This window comes from Artemia sp. Qi Xiang Cuo, chromosome 17 (assembly GCF_049724085.1).
Source record: "Artemia sp. Qi Xiang Cuo chromosome 17, ASM4972408v1, whole genome shotgun sequence".
NCBI classification, from domain to species: domain Eukaryota; kingdom Metazoa; phylum Arthropoda; class Branchiopoda; order Anostraca; family Artemiidae; genus Artemia; species Artemia sp. Qi Xiang Cuo.
Window position 1 is genome coordinate 48,456,942 of NC_142810.1, and position 14,707 is coordinate 48,471,648.

A 14,707-nucleotide genomic window follows, 5' to 3' on the forward strand; every position below is an offset into this window, starting at 1 on the left:
AGTTTCCAATTCACCAATTCAATTCGACTTCATTGTCAGTTCATTGTCATTTCAATGTCCTTGGAACTTGAAATTAGGTATGAAATCATGAAGTATCCTGATTTTTTTTAAAAGTTACAAATAATTCTATAGATGGATGGGTTGATTAATTTTGAAGTGAGTTTGTTAAGAAATTTTGATTCACGTGTTTTTTGATTGGGCGAGTGTCGGTATGTGTCTGGATTTGTAAAGACTTTTAGAGTGAGAGTGTGGAATTCATTCGAGTTCCCTGTAAATGTAATAATTTTGAATTGTTGATTAACTATTTAGTAGGAATGAGTGAAGGGGGGGGGGGAGGTGTAAGAAAGTTTATTCACCGGGGAAGTGTATTAGTAGTTAATATGTGATTTTTCTTGGCGGCCCAAACATACTAATTTGCGTCGAGGATTATTTTGAACTTATTTTCGTGGTAATGTTTATTTTTGTTCTGGTAGTATTATTGGAGATTAACTGTTGTTTTTTGTGACCCATTGCTTACATAAAAAAAAAAAAAAAACGCATATTTCCGAAGGGCCATGTCTGTTACATTTAACTGAGACTTAGAAATATTGACACTACTGTGTATAACATGTGGTCTTTCTCCAGTTAGTGTTACACTTTAAATTGTGCTACATTGATGTTTTGCTTATGATTAAATTATTCTTTAAGAGACAAGATTACTCTGTAACTGTATAGATAGTTGAATTACTTGAATAAACTTGCCGTTCCAGAACACATTCTTATCATTTAATTACGTTAGACCTTCAGGATGTCACAATTTATCCTACGTTCTGATATTTTTCATATAGTTCACCTGTTTTACGTTTTTTTTTTTGGGGGGGGGGGTTTCCAAAAAAGAAATAAACGGGGAAAATGAAGATACCTTCCCCATTCTCACTAAAAATTGGTAAAAATTCTACCCTTCATTCTCCTTCACTCAGTTTCTATAGACCCGGGAAGTATAGTTAACTGAAACTAGAATTAATACCAACAACTCAATGTGGTACAAACCCGATTGAGGCCAACACAGCTGGACACGCTCCTCCTCCATCCCAATCTATTTAAAGATTCACTCTTTATCCCTTCCCATGAATGTCTGACTTCAATTAAATCCTTCCTTATAACCTCTACCTATCCCATTCAAGGCCGTACCCACGTTTTTTTTTCGGAGGGATTTTAATAAAAAAAAAGATCGAGGGGGGGGGGTTACACAAAAAAATTAAAAAACGCATACAAATTTTGTTTATATCCATTTTTGTTACGTCTTTACGAGTCAGACAAACATTTCGTGGAGGGTTCAAATCCTCCTGCCCCCCCCCCTCTGGGTACGGCCTTGATCCTATTTAATAACGACCCCTGACAAATTCTCTTACGAAGGATGTGAAAGGCTGGAGTTGTTCCAGTATTGTGGGATGGTTTGTGATGTCACCGCTCTGTCATTAGCACCTTCCATCGTCCCTATCCCTAAAAAGGAAACCTACTTAAGTTGGCTCATACTGTCGTCAGGGTGGACCTTCCCCAGATTTGTTACCTAATCATAACCATGACTGCTAACAGTGCTGCAGAGTGCTGTAGTGCTGTAGATAACCTTCGAGGAAATTATAGACTGGATTTTGATGGATGGTAGGTAATTACCTGAATCTAAACATTCATTTTGAACGTTAGAATTGAAAAAGAAAAAAAAGGAGAAATTTGAAAAAAAAACCAGTAGAGTCTAGAGAAGGAATATATATCACGAGTGCAATGCCTGTATATACTATAGAGCACCCCCAACACAGCAAGAAACAACAGTGTAAAATAAGACAAAAGAACTGAAAAAATGTGGGATTGGATTAGGTTCTATAGTAAATGTGATCTCAATTTTGCCAGATGCCGGGTTTGGACCAAAACCTAGTGGGTGACAGAATAATAGACGTGACTATTCAATTCGGTTAACCCCGATTCGGCGAATTCGAATGTCTATTGGACTACACTAACGATTCGGTTTCTGTAATAAATAAAAATCAGGCAAGACTTGATTTATAGTAAGTATGAGGAACATTACGTTATTCACCGAGTTCGGACCAAAACCCTAAAAAAAAAAAAAAATCCCTTTGATATCCGATAAAATGATATTTTGTCATATCATGCGACAAAAATACTGTTCTAAATACCATATGTTCGTTACCAAGTGTTTCTATCAATAACACAAAGAGACAGGTTTCATTCATCCTTGAATACTTAGCATTTCAGAATAAATAAAATTATATCTTATTTATTACAAACTTCTAAAACCAGCGTTCACATGCGTGCTAGTTAAACGTACACGTTTAGGCTTACACGTGTCTGTCCAGACATTAGTGCTTAGAGAGTTCCCGTTCCTATATCAATCCGATGTTCGGCTGCAATTCGTAAAAAAAAATTCAGTTCTAGAGTCTAGAACTTTGTACCCAGGATGCCAAATTAACCAATCAGAAAGCTTCTTTTGTCACTATGTTTATTATTTACACTTAACGAGTGGCGTCAATATGCATGTCTGGATGGACATCCATGCCTCAGCAATTTGCTTGGCCAGGACATACATGTTTATACATTCAGGTCTTGTTGGACCTGCTTGTGAACTCCGCTTAAAAGGGTTTAAACTTAATATTCGTTTTCAAAAACTTATCCGTACCATTTTTTTTTGTGGTAACAGTAATTTCTTTCATTTATTTATACTACAAGGTAGCAGAAATTCCTTCCCCTTCAGATAAAATCACAACTGAAGAAGTATTGCCTTTTTAGAGAAGAAGAACACCAAAATACAATTACCTTTCTCTATTGAAAATACACTTAGAATATGAAGAATATGAAAATACATTCACCTTTCTCATGACTCTTGATCGATAAGGGTCAATTCGAGTCATTGGAATTGAAAGCGGTTCAGGTGTTTGTTTCAGTCGCTGAATGCGAACCATTGAGCGGACACACAAAATTGCAAACCGGAACACTCTTCTCGGATCAAACAATTTGGCTTTGTATTGCTGAAAATAGAAGACATGCTACAGCCATAAAGCAGTAGACAAAAACGGAAAGGCGGAGAAATAAAACCGACTCACAGAAAAAATAACAGAAAGAGAATTTCAGGCTCATTTAAAGTAAAAGTGCAATATATACTCGCGAATTTGAGTCTTACATGGATCAGGGCAAAATTTTTTCAGCCCATTTCCAGATTTCTTAAAGCCCCTCCTCAAAAGATATGGCTTCCTCTTGGCCTCAGGAATGATCCCTGAAAGTCTTGTGCTAGTCAGACACCCAAGATCAAACATCCTCCTTTCCAATATAAAAGCTATGTGTAAACAATTGACAACTTGTATAATAAACGCCCAGGCCCCAGGGGCTATGGAAACATTCATCCATTGGAGGCATATCTCTTAGACCTTTCAACTAAACTAAGAGAATGTCTATTTGAAAATTCTGATCGGATGTCTTGGGAGGTTACGAAGGGAATATGTAGTAGGATAATGACAAAGTAGGAGGCTGAGTGCCTAAACCCCTTTCCACCCTTAAAAAGCCGTTAGGACTTTCTATTTATAATCGAATAACCCCTTTCCCAAGTTTTTACGACCACACTTTCCATACGAATTGATCCGACAAAAAGAAATGTATCAGAGGCACATGACTCTTTGCTAAGGTGACGCTATAGCATTGCCCACGAAAGCTGACTTTCTGTCGAAATAGAGCCCACTTTAGGCTTCTTAATTCAAAGAATTCTTACATATGAGAGCTCTCTTGTGGATTTTTTTTTTAATTTTACAATTTATATGAAAGGCAACGCTCTAGCGTTGTCTTAGTAAAGAGATATGTGCCTCCCATGCATCTTTCCCTCGACCGTTTCGTATGAAAGGTGTGGTCGTAGAAGCTTGAAGTAAATTAGTGGTGTAGCCCCATCCTTCCCACATCCCTTCCCATAGCTCCTAATAGCAGTTATTAGACTAACTTCTATTGTGCATTGACTATCACGGTCCCGTTGGTATGAAATACTTAATTATGAATTAAGTATTTATGATGAACTTATTACGAAAAAGAGATCCCCAGTTGTTACGTTTTTTGCGAGATTTGGGTGTTATAGGCTAAAAAAAAAAAAAAAAAAAAAAAAAAAATGAATTGCATGGGGAAATCTTCACACATGCCAGATTAAAAAACACATAACCACCTCTATCCAGTACTCGCTGCTAAACAGCATTGGAAAGGATTTTTTTATATATAGAAATTTTGACGTTTCAGCAAAGATAAAAGACTTCAATTTCTGAGTTGAAATTGTTGGCTAAACATTGAAATGATTGGCCAAAACAGCCAAACCTTTCAAATCCAAAAAATAAACCTTAACGCCGGTATAGAAAATGCGGTCGATGGGCAAATTTTGCAAGCAGATCCGAAATCAGGAAAAACAGAATAAAAAAGCAAATCCATCGCTCACTCATCAGTAACAAAATCCAAATTTCATTAACCAACATAATTTAATTAATATAAAATTTAGACACTAGATGGTGAAGCAATTACAATAATTAAAAAATCACAAAAAAAAAGTAACTGCAAAACACATATAGCTTCTACTCATTAGTGTAAACAATACTTAAAAAAGATAATGACGAAGCTGTTTTTAATCCAGATGCACTCAGGTCATGTCTAATTAATACTATTTATAACAATAACAACCAGGGGCAAATCTACAACATTTTCATTGGCAGGGCAAGAGGGGTCTACTGTCGGATATTTAAGAAGCATGGGCTAAATAATAATTTTTTATCCACATTACTGGGGGGGGGAGGCAACGGCCCTCTCTTGCCCCTCCCAAACGACGCCCCTGATAACAACTATAAAAAGGTAACCCCCCCACCAAAAAAAAAAACAAAAAAAAAAAAAAAAAAAAAAAAAAAAAAAAAATCGCACGTCCTAAAAGTACTGCCTAATCTCTGTAAAGATCCTTCTATTTTTTAAGTTAGCTGCCAAAAAAAGGATTACATTAAAAACATGCTTTTGATTTATTTTCATCTAAATGAATTGCCTTGTTTCGTGTTGTTTTTCTTTAGTCTTGGTTGAGCTTCCTTTACGTAATGATGCTGTGACTGTTTTAATTTCAATTTTAATGGTTATGTACATTAATGTAAGTCTTATTTTATATTTATCTGTGCTTTGCTGATGACAGCTCTTATATAAAGAGCCAAAATATGAATATAGAAAAATGGTTCCACACTCTTACAATAATTCCTCGCTGATTTACCTTCTGTGGTCACAGTGTGACCACAAGAAAAGTGGTCACGGGGCAGTGACTTCCAGAATCAGAAAATTGTAGCGCTAAATGAATGAAACTTTCAGGAATGGATCTAAATTAGGATCTAAAATGTCATCAATATTGTGTCTCCAGTCTACCTCTAAAATAGAATCACTTTTGGCTTAGAATCTGGCCCAAATTCTAGTAGCCATCTTGACCAAAAACTACCGCCTCGCAGAAGTAGTAGAAGAAGAACTGCCGCCTCGCAGACATAGCATCTATTTCTTGTCCTTCTGCTCAGTCTACTCCAACCCCACAACCACATCAGCCTCAGGCCCAATTTTACAGGGATTGGTAAAACATACAAGGTGATCTTTCCGCAACAGTTACTAATTCTGTCTTACACAAAATTCATGTTCCGCTCCAGCTGCGAAATCCGCAAGCTGCTGCAAACGAAATACGAGTGTTGCCAGAAATCTATCTTGCACAAAATTGCCATGTCCTGCGATGCGCAGATAAAGCCGCTATACCTCTTAAAAGCACACGTCAGGGTGTCACGAAGCATTGATCCAGTAATCCGAGCCTAGTTGAAGCTTGAAGAAAATCCAAATTTTGGTACCATTTGTGGCTCCAGTGTGACCGTCCTCGGTATGGCTTGGTTTCTGACATTCGTCTATCTACCAAAAGAAAGTTTGGAAGAGAACTATCTATCCACATGAACCGGATAGTTGAAGAGATGCCACCTGAATTCTCCCCGCCAGATGCCACCCTACAGGCCGAATATGAAGATAAGTTTGATAAATTTCTGTCTAGTTGTCTTACCGACAATTTTGTTGTTTCGGTTGATTCTGTACTGCGAGCAATCCAACGCCTAAAACGTAAGAAATCTTCTGGCATCGATAAAGTGAGCGCTCTTCATATTCTGCATGGAAGCGAACCGCTGGTAAACCATATTGCTCTTTTGATGCAGATGATTGCTACCCAAGGAGTTGTACCTACTTCTTTCTCAATTGAAGATCTCACACCAATTCCAAAGAAACGTAAACTCGCCACCAAGTGCTCGTCTTTCCGCCCTTTTGTAAGCTTTCGAACTAGCCTTCTGTAAGCTTTAACGGTAGCCTTCTGTAAGCTTTTCAAACTTCTTTTCATTGACCATTTGAACGCGAAATGCTATATTCCACCTTACCAATTTGGATTCCAGCCGCGTCTCGGTTGTCGCGAACGCATTGATCGATGCTGATTTATCAGGTGAAACTCTCGTGTTAGCCAGGCACGATGTTCGTAAAGCGTTCGATTCTCTCATTCACGCCGCTATGCTACTCCATGCAGCAAAACGTGGAGTGAGCCCTTCATATATCACAGCCCTTCGAGACATGTATTCTCGTCTTAAAGTTCGCCTAATACTTCACCCACTATCTAAAGCTGACGACTCTCAAGTCTACGCACCAAATATTTTTATCGACGTCGAAAAAGGTCCCCGTCAAGTTGTTGTTTCTTCCTCTTCACTATTTAATAATGGAGTTCGTGACAAACAGTCAGATGTCCCCACATCTTTCAACCTTGCCGGTCTTGATTTATCTCTCGTATGTTATACAGACAAAATTCTGAATTCGAGCCGCACTATCCGGCGCATTAGCGAGATTTTCCCAACGCTACAATCTGAGTATGCAAAACCAGGTCTTCCGTTCAATGCTGTAAAGTCCGAAGTTGAATTCTTCAACTGGAAGCAAGCGTTGCCTGGGGATATTACTCTCAGAAATAGTAGGATTAAGCCAGTAGATCATAACACCTATCTCGATCTTCCCATTGGTTTGTCAATAATGCACACGCGACAAATAATAATTGCTCGCATTGAACGAAGAGTCGGGTTATCATATGCTTCTTTTGTAACGAATAAGTTATGCTTCAACCGCCGTCTTCTTCCAAAACTTTTCAATTCTGTCGCTCTATCACATTATTTGTACATATGGCCGTTTTGCAAAATACACACAAAATCTGACAAGTCAAAAATACGTTCAGTTTTCTTCCGGTTCACAAATTATCTTTTACATTTTCTCCCACGGACCCGCAACTCTTATATAGTTAGAAAATTTACCATTGTTGATCCCATTATAGCTGTGGAAAAGCAAATTCGTGCTTAAAATTCCCGTTTAACGAAGTTGAACACGAAGTTTAACAAAGTTAATGCACACACGAAAACTATTAATTGCTCACATTGAACGTAGAGTTGGGTTATCATATGCTTCTTTTGTAGCTTATAAGTTACGCTTCAATTGCCCTCTTCTTTCGAAACTTTTTAACTCTGTTGCTCTACCACATTATCTGTACATATCGCCGTTTCGAAAAATGCTCACAAATTCTGACAAGTCAAAAATTCGTTCAGTTTTCTTCCGGTTCGCAAAATATCTTTTACGTTTTCCCTCTTGGACCTGCAATTCTTATCTAATTAGAAAATTCAGCATTGCTGATCCCATTATAGCTGTGGAAAAGCAAATTTGTGCTCATAAGTCTTCGTTGACGAAGTCGAACCATCCTTGGTCGTCGGTACTGGCCCAGTAGTTAAGATGTATTTGTCGTGTTTTTTTTAAGTGTATGTTTTTGCACTTGGTGTATTTTCTTATTTTTTTTCGTTTATTGCTCCGTCTTTTCCTTTCTTTGTATGACGGGTTTTCCAATAAATAATAATAATAAAAATTAGAAAAAGAACTGTACCCTCACTCCAGGCCAAACTGCACTTTCTTCTTCTGCTTCTTTTGCAGCAAAAAAGAAAGACAAGCATCTTCCCAGCTTCTTTCAGACCATACATTTTGTGGTAAAAATAGATGGAGTAATTCGAAAGTACAAGTCCGAAGGTACTTGCGCTAAAGATGCATTCCGGATAGTCTCAAACACCTAGTACAACCGATTTCCTAGTTATTGAAAAGTCGCTATTATGCATTTGTACTAAAGAATGTCATTAACACGGGTTGGCTCGCTTCAACAATAAATATATGTTTCTCTTTTAGACAAAGTAAAAAACATAGTAACAATACTCCTCCTTGAAATCCATAATCTTGAAAAAATACAATTTGAAATCTTCCTTCCACCCTAGGTAATTGGAAATTAAATTACATTTTAGACTAAAGAGAAAGACTACCAGTAAAATCTTACTTCAAGAAAATTCGCCCGAAAAAGGCAATTTCGCCTTTTTTGGCAATTTCGCCTAAAAATTCGCCAAAAGACAATGGAGATATATAGATAATTTTTTTTTATGCAGGACTTTACTATTCCCTTTAACCCCTGATTGCTTGTCATTTCTCTATATCTGAATGTTATAGCTTCTAAGCAACTACTACTAGTACTAACAACCCACTGCGACAACAAGCCACCTGAGGCCAACAGCTACGCAAACTCTTCCTCCTCCATCCCAATATATTTAAGGCCTCCCTCTTTACGCCCTCCCGAGAAAGTTCCAATTTCTCTTAGATCCTTCCTTATGAGCTCCTCCCACCCAATTCAGGGACGATCTGATTTCCGTTTGGCCCTATATGGTTGGCAAAAAGGACAATCTCTGGCAATCTATCATCTCTCATCCACTGAACATATTCTAGCCATCTCAACCTTTCTCTCACTATAGCCCTAGAAAAGGGGATAGAACCATAGTTCTCGTACAGCTTACTGTTTGAAATACGGTCAGTTAGAAGGGGTACCTAAAACAATCCGTAGACAACACCCCTGGAAAACATCTAATAAATCGTTCTCCATCTTCCGGCGCGCCCCCGTTTCAGAACCTTAAGTGACCACATTCATCTCTGTAATCAAACTCGTCCCTAAAACACACCCACAAAAAGATCAACTATAATAGAGCTAAATCATAAAAGCCAAATACTTAGCTGTTTCCTCGAAGTAATACAGAGACCAAGCATTATTAGCTGAAATATTCAAAACCTAAAAGCCAAATAAAACAAGTCCTTTAAAAATACGCACAAAAAGCCTAACTAATAGCTCCCCCAAAATACACCGGCAAATAAATCTACTAAAGCTAAATTAGAAAAGCCAAAATGTAAGTACTGCACTGAACCCTAAGCTCTAAATAAACTTACTTCCGTGACTGCTGCGTGGGGTTCCCATGCATGCTAAAAAAAATTATAAAGCAATGAATAAAAAACATTTACATGGTAATTCTAGCAAACACATCATTGGTTACAAAAAGCCATGCCTGAATAGGGGTTGGTGCGGGAAGGGAGGGGGGGGGTAATTCATCCTCTAAAATTAGTCCAAAGGATCGGAACAAAAAATTGGGGAGATTTGATGAACATGTAATAAATCAGTGCAATTGGGCCTAATATGCGCCATTTGTAGTAGCAGATGCAGCCACTTCCCCTTGAAAGGAGATCTTGGTGAATGTATTTAACAAAATGTATTATGTTTCAGGAGGGGAGTTCTTGTTGGAGGGGGTAGGGATAGGGAGGAACAGAAATATCCGTTTCCCATTCTTTATATTATATGTGATTTTGCACATAATCTTATTATACTTAACTCCATCAATGTTTCTTCGTGTACAGGAGTAAGTTAAGAAGGGAGGGGGATAGAAGGGTCTGATGGAATGTGGGGGGGGGGGGACACATTTGAGCATTCTGTATTCTTACACTTGAAAATAGTCTTAGTTTACACTGCTCTAGAATTATCTACTTACATGCCTACTACATACGGCATAATTTACATGATTTTGTAAAAATTTTATTTCTACGACAGGAAACGAGTGTTCCAACTGAGTTGAAACTTGACAAATACAACCCTCTCTGACAGGATAAAACCAAGAGACCCGTATGGGGCGGGGTTAGTGATACATCACACTTCGTCTCTAATAGCACGTATGACCCACACTGGCAGAAAGTCAAGAAGGGGGTAGGGAATTCTGTTGGAGGGGGAGGGAAAAATTCGTTTGCCATCATTTATATTTGACATGGTACAGCATTAGTAACCTATCTATATCAGTTTTTTTCCAAGATCAATAAAATTAAATTAACCATCCCCTATATCTTGCTCTATGAGGGCCAAAATTTTCCTTTTGGGGCAGGATATTGTGGGAAGTGGCTGAAGGGGTTCTTGAGGAAGGATAAGTTCTTAAAAGGATTTTCTTGTGAAAAGTTGTTAATGAAATGTTACAGAATTATGACAAAACCAAATAAACAAATCATTCACCACGAGAAAAAACTTGCAAAAATTTACCGGAACAACTGGTATACGCGTAAAGAGCGAGTCATCGCATTCTCAAAAAGGATGTGAAGTTACATGACTGCAATTATCAGGAACAGATCTATTGCTAAATTAGGGCTTGGGAAGGTTTTCCAGTTCCTTACCTCAATCAAACTCCCAACCTTACTAATGACTAAAAATCTTCTGTGGCAGTTCAATAAAACTTTTAGGAATGGGTTTAAAGCCTAAAGTAGGGCCAGTTAGGTGTTCTCAAGCTCTTTCTTCTACTTCTTCCCTACACAACAGTATCAAAACATTCTATGAAATCATGTCGTGAGTTTGAATAACAAATTTGAAATTTAGCTTAGATTCCGGGTCAAATTGGGGGAAGCAGGTTGCTAAGACCTACAGGCTAAATAAGCAGATTAGGGGAAGAAGTTGAATTTTAATAATATTACCGAATCTACAACAGAATCTCGTAGTTTTTAAAGACTTATACATAGAGAAGAGAAGTAAGTAAGAACTTGAACAAATTCCTCGCCTGCTTTTAAACATGCATTGACCTTTCTAATGGTTTGGCTTTCAAATGAATCGGTAATGAGCAGATTTTTAGCGAACCGTATTCAACCCATCTGCAAAGTTTTGACCTTGGCAAACCATGGTCTGGGAGGGGTGATTGCCCCCCCCCCCGCTGCCCCATAGTAAATTACGCCCCTGGCATTATGATGACAAATCTAGATTGTTACGAACGCAAGCCAGTTTCAAGCCATCAAGTATAATCTACCTCAAATATTTGGTAAATTCTAGTTTTACTCGCTCCGTCATTGTAGCTCAAATAAAATACTATGCTGTTCTGTTTTATTCAAACATAAGTTATATGATATTTTGTCAATAACATAATGTTATTAACATGTTTAATATCTAAATATGTTAAGTGTCATCTAAAAGATTTCATATAAGCCTAGGCCATTCGTACTAGTTCATTCTATTTGTAGCTCTCGAAGAGTTTTTCTCATTCTTCAAAACTGAACCCTTTTTCGATTTCCCGATTCCTTACAAACCGTTCTTCAGCTAGTTTTCTGGTTGATGACTAGCAATGTCGTGACTAATTAGGTCGTGACTAATAATGGGCACAACTCCTACAGTCACAACTAGTATAATCGCAAGGGGTTCTTGCACGACTACTACTACCAAATGTATTATTATTACAACGTCTACAATCCCCACTGCCAAGGCTGTATCCAGGAGGTGGAAGTTTGAAGCCCCCCCCCCCCCGAAATGTTAGTCCGACTCGTGAAAAGCCAAAAAAAAATGAATAGAAACTAATTTTTTTGCGTTTTTTAAAGTTTTTGGACCCCTCTCCCAAAAAAATCGTTTTGTGAGACCCCCCCCCCCCTCCCGAAAAAAATTTTGAATACTATCCTGCCCACTCCAACCATTTTTACTTACTAGCAGTATTGCATTTTTTTTTTTAATCTCTTCAGTTAGATCTACTATGGAGTACTGTCATGAAAAATCAAGATAGTTACACATGCAAGCCACGCTAAAACGATTAAAACTCTCGCCAGCCACTACACACTTCACGAAAATATATTCAAGCAGAAATATTTGCCAATCAATGCAATAAAATGGGATGGGACAATACAAAATTTCTTGGACTTTCTATGATCATGCTGTGCTGTTCCCAGTCAGGTGATTCAGTTTGCTAAAGTGCCGTGATGCAAGACACCTCAGGTCATTTTATTTTATTTAGACAAAGTACAATTTGTTTCTGAAACATAATGATAACATAACATGAATCAATAACAACAGGCTGACAGCCCAAAATATCAACTTCAGTAAAGTATCTCCCGTAAGGCTACATGGCCAGGAAAGAATGGCCTAGGGGCTCCATGGACATACTAGGACGGAGGTTAGCCAAAGCCCCAAAAAAGTGAAAAGATATATCGAGTGAATTGAGTTATGCAGGTCTACTAACTTTGTTTCACTTGTTATTCGTAATTGTTTTACTTTGTGCTACTTTTTATTTGTGTTACTTTGTGTTACTTTTATTTTTTATTTGTGTTACTTTTATTATTTATACGTTAGCTAATATCTAAATCTCCTCTCTGGGGTGTTTGTCAAGCAAGTTTTGAATACATTCAGAGATGGTGCAACAATAATTCGTTAAAGAACCAAGTTTTCAAGTACCAAGGACACTAAAAATGAAATCTGATTCTTTAAATAGGTTAAATGGAAACAACATTATATGTCTTAAAAAACAAGGACAAGCCGGGAACTCAATCTTTAATGAAAGAGACCTCCATATGCAGTTCTGTATTTTAGCACTTAGCGGGCGCCAAGTTTGAAAATAAACAACGTGTGTGAAAAATCAGCCGAAAATGAGCGAAAAAAAAATATCATCATGGAGCTCTAGAAACTGTAATTTTCCTGATTGCTGTAGCAAAATACTAACACTTCTATAAATCTAATCTAGGCAAAAATATGGATATTATGATAATTATTCAAGATTAGACACTTCAAATAATTATTTAATTGATTTACCTACCAAAAGCATCTTTTTAGGAAGAGTAATTAGGCCGTCATTTTCTGTTATATTCATCTCTTTTGTTGACTATTGACACATCAATAGAATCCTTATTTTCTTCTGATTCAGTTCCCACAAGCCTATATTTCTTCATTAGCCCTATTGGACAGCACAATTTTAGCATCCTATTGATTACTGTATTGCCCGACGATTAGTTGCAAATAAATTGGGTATTAGAACCCTTTGGTTGGGCTTGTATGTAAACAAAACAAGTTTACACTTGCTTCCTTTAAAGATTCAGACTAGTAACAAAGCAGAGAATTTGCGCAACGAAAAAATCTTAATAATTGTATACAACCAAAAGAAAAAATCGTAGAACATCCCAATTTTCAGGTATTAATAGACCAACATGGAACCAGGGGGGAGGAGGATTTTTTTTCATTTTGATGTCCTTGGTACTCCAATTGGCCTAAGTGATCAATATTAGGACCAGGCGAGCCTTATATAGCGGCTATAACGAATAAACGTATATAAATACGCATAAAAACTTATAAATACGTTGTGGCAAGATACCTGAAAGATCACCTAATAGGCCCGACAAGTTGGTTTCCTTTGGCTGTATCTTTAGACGTGTGTTTGTATAAACTATTAATTTCACAATCTCCAAACTAAATTTTCGTTTCGAATTTTTATTCAGACTTAAAATCAAGTCTCCTTAAGACAGCCTACTTCTTTGTGCATTTTTTTTTTTTTTTAACAAAATAGCCTAGATAATCCACACAAATGCAGAGAGAACCCCTTTTAAGGCGGGTGGGGGACGTATCAGACGGTTTCCAGGTAGAGGTCAATCTTGCGTTTAGAACTTGCATCTTTTCCAATTTCCCAAAAAAGGGGTCTTATGAATAACACTATTGTCATCACTGCTGCCTATGTTTACATGATCAACTACATAGATGGTGTTTACAACTTGTGTTAGCAATGGAGATTCTCAAAAATTTCTGACCATGAATGGACTAAACTTTCAAATACTGCAGCAAGAAACGCTTAAGGCAAAGCTGGACGTTCCGAAAGCAGGGACCAAAATAACCTCAGACGCTATGTAATTTTGACTTGATATTTATTTTTTAATAAAATAAGGCATCATTATGTTAAATGCAAAAAAAATTAATTATTGTAGGAATGTGATAAAAAAGGCTGACGTTAGTTATTCATGTTGCGTGGCATTGGATCTCTATGCACCATCAATGACTCCGAAGGATCTTTATCGATTTTTGTCGCGTCATTATCACTAACGGTTTCTTTCAAAAGAAGAAGAGGATTAAGAAGAAAAAGAATAAAAAACGCCAGAAATGTCACACTTGTCAAAAACATAAACTATCAGAAATCTCGCTACATTCTGCAATTTATCCCACCGATCCTGAACAGTATATTATTAGAGCCACGTTATCATACTTACAAGCACTTGAAAAAATTCATGTCGCAAAGCGTCATCTACCGTGTACCGTCTAGCAGGGTCAGTGACTAATAACTTCGAGATCAAGTCTTTAGGAACATCTGAAAGATGACCCAATGAATATAAACATCAAAACAAACAGAACAGCTACGAATCAATAAAATAGGATGGCCAATGTTGCCAAGAAATAAAAAAAACAAAACAAAGAATACATAGCCGGAAGAAGGATTAGCCGACTATACATAAAAATGAGTAATAAACAAGTAAGATAAAATAATTGATATCAATAAAGTAAATA

General features: G+C 37.2%; 1 protein-coding gene across 3 annotated transcripts in view; it reads right to left on the minus strand.

The window, feature by feature from the left end:
* Positions 1-14,707, minus strand: part of PhKgamma (phosphorylase kinase gamma) — a 73,069-nt gene that overhangs the window by 4,007 nt on the left and 54,355 nt on the right. For 2 of the 3 annotated variants that reach the window (XM_089102901.1, XM_089102903.1), the window contains exons 8-10: positions 14,413-14,510; positions 9,334-9,366; positions 2,862-3,020 (exon numbers count right to left, since the gene is read on the minus strand). In XM_089102901.1, coding sequence (XP_088959027.1) covers positions 2,862-3,020; positions 9,334-9,366; positions 14,413-14,510 — 290 coding nt within the window. The remainder of the gene's footprint in view (positions 1-2,861; positions 3,021-9,333; positions 9,367-14,412; positions 14,511-14,707) is intronic. The other variant, XM_089102902.1, reaches the window with a different exon arrangement.